The following is a 17393-nucleotide window of genomic DNA, read 5'->3' on the forward strand; positions in this document are numbered from 1 at the left end:
GAATGTTCGACTCAGCATAATTTCATCCCTCAAATGAATGTAAGGCAACTCAAAGCTTCATCACACAATATTTGAGATTCTAAGTAGGCATAAAGTCAGAGAGCGAGCCTCGAGTCCACATGTTTGAAGCTATAAAAACAACACCAAACAAGTCAAAACGTTTAGTGCTACCACCATGGTTCTACTACTACACCCTTGAAAAAGAACCCGACGAAGAAAAACCAAGGGGAATTCATTGCTATCTATACATTTACACTATTAAAGAAAAGAGTTTATATTACAAGTTTCATACAAACATTGGACTATCCTAACCCCAACTAAAAAGCATGCATTGTCCCTAATGCATTGAGAAAGTAAGAGCAAATTTTAGGGGTTTCCTGAGGTGCACTAGGTGCTAGGAGGGGCCGAAACAATCGGAGCAGCTGTGGGGTCAGATGTTGGCACTATGGAAGCAGCATGTGGATCTTCTAACTGGACAGTAGATGGAGTATCTGAAGTGGCCGTGGGGCTAGAGGCAGTGGGTGGCACCTCAGATTGTGCAGTAGTGCCTGGGACCAACATAAGAAGCTCTGCCAATTGCAAAGCTGGGTCTTGGACCTAGGAGCTTCTACCCTCACCCAATTATGACTGTGTGGTCACAAGAGTGTCTTTGGTGACCATATCTACAACAGAATGTGCAATAGCTTTCTGCACACATCTTCTTCCTCCTCATCCGGTGTCTCTATAAAAACAGCAATCTGCTTGGCTTTGTTGTTCTGCTGACCCTCATCCTCCTCAAGTAACCCTTCCTCCTCAGTTTCCTCTTCATCAGTTTCCTCCTCAGACCCTTCGGATTCCTCTTCTGAATGATCCTCTATGTGCACAATAGAGCTTGCAGCTTGTGATGTCTTAGTACCATGGCTCACCTCAGGGGCCACCTCAGCTGTCATGAGGTTGTTGAAGTCAAGTCCAAGGCTCGGAATCTGGGAGGTACCAGTGCCCTGCTCCCCTGCCTCCGGAAGAAGAGAGCTAAAATCAAACTCCAGTTTTTGCATTGCAAGCAACTCTGACTTTAGCTTAGCTACCTCCCTCTTAAGTTGAGGCATGTCCCCAACTTCGCCTCGCTCAACCCTCTCAAGGTGCACTTCAAAGTGCTTGAGTCGATCTTCATGAGATAGATTTTGTTTTTGAAGACTAGTGATTGAGGTTTGGATTGGGGCCAGTGCTTGTTGGATGAGAAATGTAAGTTCTTTCAGTAGTTTGTCTACTTTGGCATTTGCATGTTGTGCCAGTAGACTAAGCTTTGAGAGTGCAGGCAATGAGGCAGTTAATGGTGTAGTGGCTTGTCTAGGAGTAGATGTGGAAGTGGCTGGTACGGAAGGAGTGTCTGATGAGGTAGCATGTGTTGCTGAGGATGGAGGAGGAGTGAGTGAAGGCTCCATTGGATTGTCGACCTCTGTATCTGCAGCATCATTTATCCGGGTGATGTCGATATCCTGAACAGCTTTTGCTATGAGATCATGTTTGGGAATAGGAGGAATCGTTACAGCTTTACACAAGGCATGGATTAGGCATGGAAAAGGGAGCCAAGTTGTTGTCTGCATGCAATGAGGATTTCCTTCTCGATGCTTATATCTGTTTTATTTCTTGAGGGCATTATATGGGAACAGACAAAACTTAGCCAGTACCGACCTTCTTAAGTAAGATCCCTCTTGTGGATCATTTGTTTAGATGCAATCCAGGGCGGAGTTCCCTTGGCTATGACAGAAGCTACCCAAGCACGCTCGGATTCCCTGTTTTTAATCTTTTCGTCATATTTTGCAGTGCCTGGCTCCCAATCCTCTAAGTATACATCAATGATTGATCTTGCATCATAGAGGACTTCAACTCCGTGGACTAAAACAGAGTCCAGCAACCTACGGTTTCTCTTTTGTTCTGCGTTCCTAGATGCAGCATAGGCAACATAGAATTCCCACGTGACTGTCTCATTGTACTCTCCTGGGACATGACTGAAGGACTCCCACCCCCTTTTTTTGATTTTTTCTAGTATATGGGGATAGTGTTCTTTTAAGCCGTTCAAGCTGAGCTTCTTCTCTTCAAGGATTTTTCTCATTCCTAAGCCTTCCCTGTACATGGTCCGAGAGCCGGAAACCCCAAACCTGAGATCTTCATCATTGTTTTGGCGTGCTTCAGCAAGGAGGTCAATAGGTGGCACAAGATCAGTCTGTGTCTCCTCCTCGTTAGACTGGGAGGAATGCTTAGATGTCCTTATGGATGTGTTAGGCCGGGTGCGTTTGAATTGGTGTGCTTGTTGGCTCAGGGCAGCAGCCCGTTTGTTTCCTCGAGCAGGAGGTGATTGCAATATGAGAGACTTCTTTGGTGCCATTCCTGTCAATGAATTAGTGGGTGAGTAGTTGATATAGAATGGGAACATATTGAGAGAATTTAAAGGAAGCAAGAAGTATTTGTGAGGAGTTATGCGATCGCATAACAACTCTACGAGCTGCAAACCCATCGCTAAATTATAGCTCTCAAAAGCCAAAGAAGGAATGCGATCACAAAAGTTACCACATAATAGGTTATGCGACCGTAGAGTGGTCGCGTTTTTACATACCAGATGTTGCAAACTATCTACCTCAGTCTGTGCAATTTCATGGTCCACAAAATGAATCTGCGATTGTGAACCCAACCGTAGAAGCTCTTCTTAACAGGCCACTTAGGGCACCAAATGCGACGACTCTGCGGACTGCAAAGATCATCATCCTTAATCAAAAGGTCGACCCACTCATTTTACACAGCTTCTAACATCTAAATTCCAAAATTGCACACCTATGACATGGAAAAATTTCCCACTCTGTTCTTTACTCCTATTGTACAGATTAAATCTTTGAAACCCAGTTTACCCCCAGCCTCAATTTCCTCCAAACAATGATTTGTACATCAATTATGCACACATTGATACCCTCAACAAGGGATTGAGAAGAAGGGGAAAAATGCAAAAACATGATATTCTTCAATGTAATTAAGCAAGAGAGGGAGTAACATTTACATACCAGCTATCTGAGTAGTTGAAGAACTTGTTTTGAGATACGAACCAGGTGACCTCTTTCTGTGCAATTCCTTTTACTTTTTGTGATTTTGTGTTGTTAATATGGTGTTTTTGTTCTTTTTCTTGTTCTTCCCTTTTCTTTATCGCTTTTTGTTGTGTGGTGCTTGTGTGTGAGAGAGATAGGGTGTGCGACTGAAGTACAAAAGGCCCTATGGCTTACTACCTGGGGGTTCTGCGGTGGAAAAGTGGATTGCATAACACATTATGCTGTCACATATGTGTTATGCTTTGAGTTATTGACTGCTTTGCTAAAACTTACTTCGTGATGCATTCTGCATTCGCATAATCGTTATGTGGACTGTAGAATTAGAAATCTCATTGTATTTTTGAGGGCCAAAATTGCATTTTCTTCTGAGTGTGACTGCGACCACTATGCGGTCTGCAAATCCATTATGTGACCGCATAGTTACCGCAGACCACAGGTCCTTCGTTCCTTCATTCTTCTCAGTCCTTGCACCATGTTTCAATGTATTTTGAGCTATTTGCATTCTATCACACACGTCAAACTGCTCAACACTAACAACTAAACCTACAAAAATTAAAATCTAACAAAAATATGTTACCACACATGGGTTGCCTCCCAAGAAGCGCTTGATTTAATGTCGTGACCTGACGATGTTGACCCCCTTTAGGCTAATCAGTGGTGGGGGTTGGTATAGGGCTATCTTGAGTGCGAATTGTTCTACCGAGTTCCTTTCTACTATGGTTTCAAGGTAATGCTTGACCCGTTGGCCATTTACTTTGAAAGTTCGAGTCCCGTCCTCTGACTTCAATTCAATAGCGCTATAGGGGGACACATTCACAACTTTGAATGGGACAGACCATTTGGATTTGAGTTTGCCCGGAAATAACTTGAGTCTTGAGTTGAAGAGTAAGACCAAGTCACCGGATTTGAATTCCCGCTTCAAAATCTTCTTGTCATGAACAAACTTCATTCTTTCCTTTACATGGTTGCACCCTCATAGGCATGTTCCATCTCATTGAGTTGTGTCATTCTTAGGTTAGCAGCTTCGGCCCAATCAAGATTCAACTTTTTCAATGCCCACATGGCTTTGTGTTCAAGCTCCACTAGCAAGTGACATGCCTTACCAAAAATCAATCGGTATGGCGAGGTACCAATGGGAGTTTTAAATATTGTGCAATACGCCCACAATGCATCATCTAGCTTCCTTGAATAGTCAATCATGTTTGCATTAACCGTTTTTTCTAGGATATTTTTGATCTCCCTGTAAGAAACTTCAACCTGTCTACTTGATTGAGGATGATAAGGGGTGGCCACATTGTGCTTGACTCCATATTTTTCGAGTAGCCCGGTGAAAGCCTTGTTGCAAAAGTGAGAAGCACCATCACTAAGGATGGCCCTTGGGGTACCAAACCGCGTAAATATGTTCTTCTTCAAGAAAGCGGTTACACTCTTTGCCTCATTGTTGAGCAAGGCGATTGCCTCGGCCCATTTGGAGATGTAGTCCACTGCCACCAAGATATATGTCATGCCATAAGAGCTTACGAAAGGACCCATGAAGTCTATCCCCCACACATCAAAGATTTCGACCTCCATTAAAAAGTTCATAGGCATATCATGTCTTCTAGAAATTGACCCTTCTCTTTGACATTGATCACATGCCTTTACCATTTGATTTGCGTCATGGTAGATCGATGGCCAATAGTAGCCACATTCAAGCACTTTTGCCGCAGTACGGTTTCCACCATGATAGCTCCCAACTGGGGAGTCATGACATGCTTTGAGAATTTGTATTACCTCATCTTCCGGAACACAACGCCGAATGATGTTATTGGCACAAATATGGAACAGAAAGGGTTCCTCCCAATAGTATTTCCTACACTCCCGCAAGAATTTTTTCTTTTGATAAGCTTCCAACCCATCAGGAATAAGGTCACTAACCAAGAAGTTAGTGATGTCGGCAAACCAAGGAGTGAAGTTGCTAGACAATGCCAATATGTGCTCATCTGGAAAGGCATTATTAATTTCAAGATCTTCTTTTGGTCTCCCTGCCTCTTCAAGCCTAGATAGGTGATCTGCAACTTGATTCTTTGTCCCTTTCCGACCGTTGACTTCAAAGTCAAACTCTTGTAACAAAATAACCCACCTAATCAATATTGGTTTAGCATCCTTCTTCGCCATAAGATAGCGGAGAGCAGCATGATCGGTGTAAACTATCACTTTGGACCCCAACAAATAGGCCCAGAATTTTTCAAAAGCCTATAATGGCAAGCAGTTCTTGCTCGGTCACAGTGTAATTCATTTGTGCTCCATTAAGTGTCTTGCTTTCATAGTAGATAGGATGAAGGATCTTGTTATGTCGTTGACCAAGCACCGCCCCAATAGCTACACCACTGGCGTCACACATGAGTTCAAATGGAAGGGACCAATCAAGTGTGACAATAATAGGTGCCATGGTGAACCTTGCTTTCAATTACTCAAAAGCTTTGAGACACTTCTCATCGAAGTCAAACTTTGCATCGTTTTCAAGGAGCTTGCACATGGGATTTGCAATTTTTGAGATGTCCTTGATAAAACACCTATAAAACCTGACATGCCCCAAAAAGATCCGAACACCTTTTACCGAAATGGGAGGAAGAAGCTTGGAAATGATTTCGATCTTTTCCCGATCAACCTCTATACCTTTATTGGAAATTTTGTGGCACAGAACGATACCCTCGTCCACCATGAAGTGGCATTTTTTCCAATTTAGCACAAGGTTTGTTTCCTCATATTTTTTGAGCACTTGCCTAAGGTTGTCAAGGCAATGCTCAATGGAATCACATACTACGGAAAAATCATCCATGAACACCTCTAAGAAATCTTCCACCATGTCAGAGAAGATTGAACATCATGCATCATTGGAAAGTAGCTCGAGCTTTGCATAGCCCAAAGCATCCGGCAAAAACCAAAAGTTCCATACGGGCATGTGAATATTGTTTTCTCTTGATCTTCTAAGGTGATGTTAATTTGGTTATAGCCATAATACCCATCCAAGAAGCAATAGAATGACCTTCCCGCTAGCCGATCAAGCATTTGATCAATAAAAGGCATAGGGAAATGGTCCTTACAAGTAGCACTATTTAGCTTCCGTTAGTCCATGCAAACTCTCTACCCGGTCGCTATTATAATTGGGATGATCTCATTTTTGTCATTTTGAATCACGGTCATGCCTCCTTTCTTTGGCACACATTGCACCAGACTCACCAAAGAACTATCGGCAATAGGTTAGACTACCCCGGTATCTAACCATTTGATGATTTCTTTCTTCACCACCTCTTGCATAGAAGGGTTTAACCTTCTTTGATGCTCCATGCTAGGTTTTTTCTCTTGCTCCAATTGTATATTGTGCTTACAAATTCCGGTGGGAATCCCTCGGATGTCTGCTATTGTCCACCCAATGGCTTGTCTGTGCTCCCTTAAGATATTCAACAGTTGTTCAACCTACAAATCATTCAACAAAGAAGAAACGATCACAGGTAGAGTGTCATTAGAGCCAAGAAATTTATACCTTAAGTACGGTGGAAGTGGCTTGAGCTCAAGTTGTGGCGCCTCAATAATTGAAGGCTTAGCGGGAGGAGTGACTCTATTATCTAAGTCAAGAGAAAGTTTCTTTGGTTCATAAGTGTAGGACCCAAGCCCTTCCAATGCATTCACCGATTCCATGTATCCTTCCATATTTTCACCATCAAAGTGTACCAAAATAGACGCTAATGCCTCACCAAGGCATTCTTCTTCCATCTTCAACTCGATTTTATCCTCTACCTCATCAACAATATCAATGACTGAGATGCTTTTATATGCATGTGGCAATTTCATACCCTTACTCGCTTGAAAGGTAAACTCTTCATCATTAACTCGGAACTTGATCTCATTTCGTTTCGAATCCATGAGTGCTCTTCCGGTAGCAAGGAATGGTCTCCCCAAGATGATAGGGATTTCCTTATCAATAGCACAATCAAGGATCACAAAGTCGGCGGCGAGGAAGAATTTTACCACTTTGACAAGAATATCATCAACAATCCCCACAGTCTCTTTATTGAACGATCGGCCATTTGCAACCTCATACTTGTAGGCCTCGGCATACCTAACCCCGCTTTCTTGTAAATAGAAAGAGGCATTAAGTTGATGCTATCCCCATTATCACAAAGAGCTCGTGCAAAATCGGCGCAACCCGATAGTGCATAGATGGTAAAAGCTCTCAAGTCTTCTTTCTTTTGAACGATGGTTGTTGCAATGATGGAACTAACCCGGTGAGTCACATTCACCACTTCATTCTTGGTGGTTTTATTCTTGGTGATCAAGTCTTTCAAATACTTAGGAAAACACGGCATCTCTTGAAGAACTTTCCTTCTAATACAGAGAGTTGGAATATTGCCCCTTTGGTGGAACATAGGGGTTTGAACTCCGATTTGAAAAGTTGTTGTTGTTGTTGTTACTCCAATTCACTTGGTTTGAACTACCTTGGTCATTTCGCCATTGTTGGTTGCCTTGCCCTTGCGGGTTAGGCCTTCATTGGTTTTGTTGTCCTGAACCTTGGTAGGGTTTCCTTTGATAACCTCCTTGAGAGTTGTTGACATAATTTGCTTCCTCGCAATCCTCATGTGACAAGGGTTGCACATCTTCCACAATATTCACCTTTTTTGTTTGGCTTTCAATGAACATCTTGGCCAACACGTTGATGTTGGTAGCAAGCCCGACAATTACTTGATCTCTCGTTTGGTTCTCCTTAACCATGTTGGTCAAGGAGGGAGTACCATATGCGACTCCACCCGTAGTGTCTTCCTAGTGCCAAGCTTGGTTAAGTTCTGCCATCTTGTCAAGAATTTGTGCGACCCTTGCAAATGTTTTATCCATAAAAGATCCATCAGCTGCAGTTTTGGCTATGGATTGGTCCGTCGGCTCGATATCTTGGCCTTCATCATTTTGGACCTCAGCATCATCACCTAAAACTTCTACAATAAAATATTGTCCGGAAAACCATGATTCGGCGACCTCACTATAGCTTGAATCAATCCTGTGCCTCATGTAGATGCTCTCCAGTAGTTGCTTGAAGAAGAAAATTTTATCCCGAAGCTTGGACTTCTTGCTTTGCGGGAACCATTTAGCTAGGAAAGCTCGGATGCGTTCAAGCCAAGAATGAAAGGAATTAGGTAGTAGATTTTGGATCCATTTCCTTGCCTTTCCGACTAGTGAGTACTCGAACACTCTCGGCCTTAGAGCATCATTTGAGACGTTATTCTGCTTGTGCATCGCACACACACCCAAGAATTTTTTGAGATGTTGTGTCGGATCATCATCAGTAGAATTTCTAAAAACTCCCTCTACTTTGAGCATTAGGATTAGACCGTGTTCCATCTTGAAGGTGGCAGCATCAACTCTTGGAGGGACAATGGCATTTGTATCCTCAATATACTCATCTATATCCACAAAAGGGTTCTCTTCGTTGTATTCGGCCATGTTTACCTAGTAATACCAAGCAAAGCAAGCAAAGTGTGTTGGAGTAGAAGAAGACGTAAAGTACAGCACACACTAAATAGTAATTTCAAAATTGTATTCCCCGGCAATGGCGCCAAAATTTGATATGCTTAAATTACACATAAATAAATAGTGTAAAGCAGTCGGTGTCAAATATAATAACCCAACACGTTGTTGTCCTGAACCTTGATAGGGTTGCCTTTGATAACCTCATTGAGAGTTGTTGACATAATTTGCTTCCTCGCAATCCTCATTTGACAAGGGTTGCACATCTTCCACAACATTCACCTTTTTTGTTTGGCTTTCAGTGAACATCTTGTCAACACGCTGATGTTGGTAGCAAGTCGGGCAATTACTTGATCTCTCTCTTGGTTCTCCTTAATCATGTTGGTCAAGGAGGGAGTACCATATGCAATTCCACCCGTAGTGTCTTCCGAGTGCCAAGCTTGGTTATGTTCTGCCATCTTGTCAAGAATTTGTGTGACCCTTGCAAATGTTTTATCCATAAAAGATCCATCAACTGCATTTTTGGCTATGGATTGGTTCAAAGGATCCAAGCCCATGTAAAGCTTATACAATAAAATGTTGTCTGAAAAACCATGATTCGGCGACCTCACTAGATATAGCTTGAATCCATCCCATGCCTCATGTAGATGCTCTCCGGTAGTTGCTTGAAGAAGAAAATTTTATCCCGAAGCTCGGACTTCTTGCTTTGCGGGAACCATTTAGCTAGGAAAGCTCGGACGAGTTCAAGCCAAGAATGAAAGGAATTAGGTGGTAGATTTTGGATCCATTTCCTTGCCTCTCCGGCTAGTGAGTACTCGAACACTCTCGGCCTTAGAGCATTATTTGAGACGTTATTCTTCTTGTGCATCGCACACACACCCAAGAATTTTTTGAGATGTTGTGTCGGATCATCATCGGTGGGATTTCTGAAAACCCCCTCTGCTTTGAGCATTAGGATTTGACCGTGTTCCACCTTGAAGGTGGCAGCATCAACTCTTGGAGGGACAATGGCATGTGTATCCTCAATATACTCATTTATATCCACAAAAGGGTTCTCTTTGTCGTATTTGGCCATGTTTACCTAGTAACACCAAGCAAAGTGTATTGGAGTAGAAGAAGATGTAAACTAAAGCTCACATTAAATAGTAATTTCAAAATTGTATTCCCCGGCAACGGTGCCAAAATTTGATATGCTTAAATTACACTTAAATAAATAGTGTAAAGCGGTCGGTGTCAAATATAATAACCCAACACGTTGTTGTCCTGAACCTTGATAGGGTTGCCTTTGATAACCTCCTTGAGAGTTGTTGACATAATTTGCTTCCTCGCAATCCTCATTTGACAAGGGTTGCACATCTTCCACAACATTCGCCTTTTTTGTTTGGCTTTCAGTGAACATCTTGGTCAACACGTTGATGTTGGTAGCAAGCCGGGAAATTACTTGATCTCTCTTTCGGTTCTCCTTAATCATGTTGGTCAAGGAGGGAGTACCATATGCAATTCCACCCGTAGTGTCTTCCGAGTGCCAAGCTTGGTTATGTTCTGCCATCTTGTCAATAATTTGTGTGACCCTTGAAAATGTTTTGTCCATAAAAGATCCATCAGCTACATTTTTGGCTATGGATTGGTTTAAAGGATCCAAGACCATGTAAAACTTCTACAATAAAATGTTGTCCGAAAAACCATGATTCGGCGACCTCACTAGATATAGCTTGAATCCATCCCATGCCTCATGTAGATGCTCTCCGGTAGTTGCTTGAAGAAGAAAATTTTATCCCGAAGCTCGGACTTCTTGCTTTGCGGGAACCATTTAGCTAGGAAAGCTCGGACGAGTTCAAGCCAAGAATGAAAGGAATTAGGTGGTCGATTTTGGATCCATTTCCTTGCCTCTCCGGCTAGTGAGTACTCGAACACTCTCGGCCTTAGAGCATTATTTGAGACGTTATTCTGCTTGTGCATCGCACACACACCCAAGAATGTTTTGATATGTTGTGTCGGATCATCATCTGTGGAATTTCTGAAAACTCCCTCTGCTTTGAGCATTAGGATTAGACTGTGTTCCATCTTGAAGGTGGCAATATCAACTCTTGGAGGGACAATGGCATTTGTATCCTCAATATACTCATCTATATCCACAAAAGGGTTCTCTTCATTGTATTCGGCCATGTTTACCTAGTAACACCAAGCAAAGCAAGCAAAGTGTGTTGGAGTATATGAAGATGTAAAGTACAGCATACACTAAATAGTAATTTCAAAACCGTATTCCCCGGCAATGGTGCCAAAATTTGATATGCTTAAATTACACTTAAATAAATAGTGTAAAGCGGTCGGTGTCAAATATAATAACCCAACACGTTGTTGTCCTGAACCTTGATAGGGTTGCCTTTGATAACCTCCTTGAGAGTTGTTGACATAATTTGCTTCCTCGCAATCCTCATTTGACAAGGGTTGCACATCTTCCACAACATTCACCTTTTTTGTTTGGCTTTCAGTGAACATCTTGGTCAACATGTTGATGTTGGTAGCAAGCCGGGCAATTACTTGATCTATCTCTTGGTTCTCCTTAATCATGTTGGTCAAGGAGGGAGTATCATATGCAATTCCACCCGTAGTGTCTTCCGAGTGCCAAGCTTGGTTATGTTCTGTCATCTTGTCAAGAATTTGTGTGACCCTTGCAAATGTTTTATCCATAAAAGATCCATCAGCTACATTTTTGGCTATGGATTGGTTTAAAGGATCCAAGCCCATGTAAAACTTCTACAATAAAATGTTGTCCGGAAAACCATGATTCGGCGACCTCACTAGATATAGCTTGAATCCATCCCATGCCTCATGTAGATGCTCTTCGGTAGTTGCTTGAAGAAGAAAATTTTATCCCGGAGCTCGGACTTCTTGCTTTGCGGGATCCATTTAGCTGGGAAAGCTCGGACGAGTTCAAGCCAAGAATGAATGGAATTAGGTAGTAGATTTTGAATCCATTTCCTTGCCTCTCCAGCTAGTGAGTACTCGAACACTCTCGGTCTTAGAACATCATCTGAGTAGTTATTCTGCTTATGCATCGCACACACACCCAAGAATTTTTTGAGATGTTGTGTCGGATCATCATCGGTGGAATTTCTGAAAACCCCCTCTGCTTTGAGCATTAGGATTTGACCGTGTTCCACCTTGAAGGTGGAAGCATCAACTCTTGGAGGGACAATGGCATGTGTATCCTCAATATACTCATTTATATCCACAAAAGGGTTCTCTTCGTCGTATTCGGCCATGTTTACCTAGTAACACCAAGCAAAGCAAGCAAAGTGTTTTGGAGTAGAAGAAGACGTAAAGTAAAGCACACACTAAATAGTAATTTCAAAACTGTATTCCCCGGCAATGGCGCCAAAATTTGATATGCTCAAATTACACTCAAATAAATAGTGTAAAGCGGTCGGTGTCACATATAATAACCCAACAAGGCTGGGGTCGAATCCCATAGGGAATAGGTGTAAAAAAATTACTTGAATAGTGTGAAACTTGACTTAAGTTGTAATTCTGCTCCTTTAGCTAAAAAAAGAATGATGTAATTGTGAATTAATAAGATAACTATTTTGTTGTGAGAATGTAATTAATTTGATTAAGGAAACAAAGTTTGTGTCCCCATCAATGGAATGTAATACTATCGGTGTTAATATGATATATTTTTAATGGAAGGTCCTTTGATATGAAAATGGTTTCTAAATGACTACCCAATATTTCTCAATAGTTGGGTAGTATTTTCTCTTTATGATTTTCCCAAATATAAAAGAGTGGCAATTAAGAATAACCAATTTATGCCAAATAAAACCCATTTATTCCTAAGCGATTCTACTAAACAAGGTTTAAAGCCTTGAGTTTTTGATATTTAATTCTACCAAACCCTAACCTACTTTTCCAAGTAAAGATAGAATAAAATAAAATTAGTCAATATCTGCAACCACCAACAGTAAATGAAGCATAAGAAATGAATAAATATCAACCAACCATTAACATTACACCAATTTAGGGTTCACAACCTTAATATTTAAAACTAGCTACTTATACTAGAATCCAAGAACAAAGCAATAAATAAAGTCATAAAGCTTATAAAGATACAAAATTCTCTCTTCAAAAGTTTCCAAAATAATGGTGTATTTAATGCCTTCAATTTAGCCTCTTTTTCAAACAAGATGACCCACAAAACCCTTGTAAATCTATTTATAATGGGTCAAAAGTCGGGGTCAAAGTTAGATAAAAATGCCCCTGCAGAATACATCTGCGACCACAGAATGGTCGCAGACCATGTATGCGGTCCGCAGACTTCGCTGCATAATTGCACGCCCAGTTGCCAAGTTCCCTATCGCAGATCCATTATACGGTCCGCATGTTGATTATGCGACCGCTGACTTCATCGCAAATATGCTCTCGCAGAATCTCCTATTGCATTTATGAGGTCATTATGCAGTCGGCATAAGCGTTATGCGACCGCATAATAGACCGCATATTCCTCTCTTCAAGGGCTGGAAAAACTGCTTCAGTCTGTAGTAGGTTTGCGGCCCGCACATTACTTCTGCGGTCGCAGATCTGCCGCATTTCTGCCCTTCTATGGCTTTTTGTCTTCTTTTCCATGTGCTTTGGTTCTTCAAGTCTCGTACACTGCAAAACACCAAAACTTCATAATAAATAACTAAAAATGCTTTAAACGACAAGCTAAAGTCTATGTAATTAGTATCAAAAGTGCCGGAATTCTACGGCACATCAGTCTGCGAGCGCCGGGCAGGTATACCTTGAAATCTTCGAACTGTATGGTGCACTCACTAATGCCTAGACTTAGTCGAGGTACCTAGATCTGTACAAAGAAGTGAAGAAGCGTAGTATGAGTATACCACAATGGTACCCAGTAAGTATCAAGCCTAGCCTCGCTAGAATAGTGATGAGGCCAGGTCAAGATACCTACTAGGTCAAGCTAAACAAAACAATAATATAATAATAGGATGTAATGGAAAGTGGAGAATGAGTGATAACAAGCAGTTTAATATGTAAACTAATGATGGGATTTTAAGCAAAAAGGCAACAAGAAGGATACACATAATGAAAACCACAAATAATCAAATACGGACAAAAACTGGTAAGACAAGGAATAATAAAAGCAACAAGAGTTGTTCAACCAATAAATCTTTTCAATATGAAATGTACAACAAGAATCACAATCGAGGTACCGCCTCGTATTCACATTTCACAATCTCAATCGCAATCTTTCCTTATATCACCATGTGAGCCTTACATTTAGTTTTGAAAATCATTTTTCCTGAAATAGCTACACGCGTTTTATCTCACCTTATCTCACCGCGTGGCTTCAAGTAGTTCCCTACTAGCAACATGCGTATCAAGCTCACCTTATCTCACTGTATGCGTATCAACCCCTAGCATTATGCCACCGCATGCGTATTAATATCATAACACAATCACAACTCGCACCACAAGTGCCCATATGCCACAACTTACCAAAAAGCCAATAATACCAATGGTTCCCCAAAACATAGCACATGGTTCAACCACAAAGTATATAATAAACTCAATAACAACAAGATGAATAAGGATTACTCAACAAGAAAAGATACCTCAACAATTAACAATTTCACCTCAATATGATAATGACTTTTACAACTTCAAAACAAATAACCCAATGGGAAGATATTCCATGAAATAACAACCTCAAGTAAGAGTAATTCAAAAATAAAGAGGTAATAAAGTAATAAGAAAAATAACAACTTCAACTAAAACCTATGAGAGAAAATATAACTAGTAAGAGGTAGAACAAGTGCTGCAACATCAAATAGAGCATGTAAGAGTAGATTAACACATGTAAGAGTAGATTAGCAATGAAAGATGTGACATGTTATAATAATTCAATTAAAGGCATGGAAAGAGACAAAATAGCCTAAACCAGTTAAACACCACATATAGCCTGTGTACGCATTCGTCACCGTAGACTTCCACATGACACAAATAGCACAATCAATCCAAATCCTAAGGGGTAGTTTTCCCCCACACTAAGTTAGGCAAGATATTTACCTCAAACAAGCTAAATCAACCCACTAGTAAGACTTTTCCGCAAAAATCCAACTCTGCACGGCTCGAATCTAGCCAAAATAACTTAATACCATAAATACAAACCATAGGAAACCATTCCAGATAATAAAGTGGCAATCTTTAAAGAAAATCAAAAAGTTAACTCAAAAAATCAACTTCGGGCTCGCGCCTCGAAACCCGACCAAACTTATAAATATCCGAACACTCATCAAATAACGAGTTCAACCATATCAAAATTATCCAATTCTGACCTTAAATCGACCTTCAAATCCCCAATTTTCACTTTAGGAAGTTTTACAAAATCCCCCATTTTTCTCACTTTATTTCACACAATAAATGATAAAACTAAGATGGGATCATGATTATTAACAAATCCGAGTCAAAAATACTTAACCATCAAGGCGTGAAAATCCCCTTCGAAATTGACCAAAATCAAGCTCTACAACTCAAATTATTTTAAAATGAACCAAACCCTCGAAATAGAGTACTATATAGTCTGCCCAGTTATTACTCTACACGATCGCGGAAAAGCACTCTCGATCGCGGAGAACAAATACCACCATCTCACAAAAGCCTCTTACGCGATCGCGAGAATACAGTCGCAAACGCGATAATCAGTCATCCTCAGGCTACGCGATCGCAGATGAGTCAACGCGAACGCGATGAACAATGCATGTCACAACACAGCCTCACCTTCCTTCTACGCTGTCACGATTCCACACCCGTGTTCGTGATGCTCAAACATCCCACCCTTCAGCGAACGGTCCTCATCTCTGCAAATGCGAAGAGAAAATATTCATCTGCCAACAAAGACTCTATGTGATTGTGACTAATCCTTCGGGAACGTGATGAAGGAAACCAGAAGCACAGAAAACCAGTAGTCTCAATAGATGAACGAATGGTCCGAACTCAATCTGAAACACACTCAAGGCCCCCGAGACTCCGTCCGAACATACCAACAAGTCCTATAACACAATACAAACTCGCTCAAAGTCTCAAATCATATCAAACAACATCAAAACCAATTGCACATCGATTCAAGCCTAATGAACTTCCAACTTCTAAAATTAATGCCGAAACACACCAAACCAACTCTGAATGACCTCAAATTTTGAACACAAGTCGTAAATGACACAACGGACATATTCAAACTTCCGAAACCAAAATCCGACTCTGATATCAATAAAGTCAACTCTCGGTCAAACCTCTCAACCCTCCAAACCTCGAATTTTCCAACTTTCACCAATACAAGTCAAAACGACATGCGGACCTCCAAATCAATATCCGGACATACGCCTAAGTTCAAAATCATCATACGAAGCTATCAGAACCATCATAACTCAATTCTGGAGTCATCTATCTAAAAGTCAAACTCCTGTCAACTCGTTCAACTTAGGATTCCAACTTTGGGACTAAGCGTCCCAGTTCACTCTGAAACTTATCCGGAACCAATCCAATCACCCCGGTAAGTCACGTAACTACAAATGAACATGGAGGAGGTAGTAAATAGGGAAATGGGGCTATAATACTCAAAACGACCGGCCGGATCGTTACAATTTCACAGCCATAATGCATGAATTGTGGCTTCAAAACCTGCCACAATTTTTGCTTCCAACGTGAATGTGGCAATGACAAACTGTTTTGCACTCTTCTATGATATTGCTCCTTAAGCTAATAGGAACAAATAACCAAACGTGAATTTTCTAGTATTTATACATCCAGCGAAATCAGAATTTGAGTATCCAACAACTTCCAAATGTTTGGATCTCCTATATATGAGCATGTAATCCTTCGTTCCTTTTAGGTACCTCAAGACTTTCTCTGCAGCTTTCCAGTGATCAATTCCTAGGTTACTTTGATATCTGCCTAGCATTCCGACCGCAAAGCTAATATTCGGTCTTGTGCAAGTCTGAGCATGCATCAGACCACAAACAATAGAAGAGTAAAGAATTGATTCCATTTCCTTTTGTTCTATCATTTTTAGGGCATTGCATAAGACTAAAGTTGTCCCCTTTTTGAATTGGAACAATTCCTGCTAAACACTTGTTCATATTAAATCTCTCTAGAATTCTTTCGATATAGCCTTTCTGAGGCAGTCCCAATAATCCTTGTGATAATGCCTCACCATATCTTTAATTTCAAAATTCTTAGAGAGAAATTCTTTAGTCTCATGTAATATGCCAAAATCATTAACAGCAAGTAGAATACTGTCAACATATAGGACTAAGAATATAAACTTGTTCCCACTGATCTTTTGATATATACATCGATCAACAGTATTTTTCATAAATCTAAAAGATGTTATGGTATTATTAAACTTTATATACCATTGTCGTAAGACTTGTTTGAGTCCATATATTGACTTCTTCAGCTTAAACACCATTTGATCTTTTGCTTTAGTCTTGAAACCCTCTGGTTGGTCCATATAATCTTCTTCCTCGACATCTCCATTAAGAAAGGCAGTTTTCACATTCATTTGGTGTAATTCTAAATCATAATGAGCCAGTAAAGCCATAATAATTCTTAACGAGTCTTTCTTTGAGACTGGTGAAAAGGTTTTTTTTATAGTCGATACCTCCTTTCTAAGTACAACCCTTGGCAATAAGTCTAGCTTTATATCGTTCTATATTTCCATTTGAATCGCGTTTGGTATTAAAGACTCATCTATACCCGATTCTTTTAGAATTTTTTAGCAATTCAACAAGGTCCGAGACTTTATTGTATTCCAATGGA

The 17393-nt window shown here is 40.7% G+C and overlaps 1 protein-coding gene across 1 annotated transcript; it reads right to left on the reverse strand.

The window, feature by feature from the left end:
- Positions 1-662: 662 nt before the first annotated feature.
- On the reverse strand, positions 663-1583 carry LOC104226302 (uncharacterized). Its single transcript, XM_009778250.1, has one exon. The coding sequence runs from the start codon at positions 1581-1583 to the stop codon at positions 663-665; it is 921 nt and encodes a 306-aa protein (XP_009776552.1).
- Between the last annotated feature and the right edge of the window lie 15810 nt (positions 1584-17393).

The sequence above is a fragment of the Nicotiana sylvestris genome, chromosome 3 (genome assembly GCF_000393655.2).
Source record: "Nicotiana sylvestris chromosome 3, ASM39365v2, whole genome shotgun sequence".
Lineage (NCBI taxonomy): Eukaryota > Viridiplantae > Streptophyta > Magnoliopsida > Solanales > Solanaceae > Nicotiana > Nicotiana sylvestris.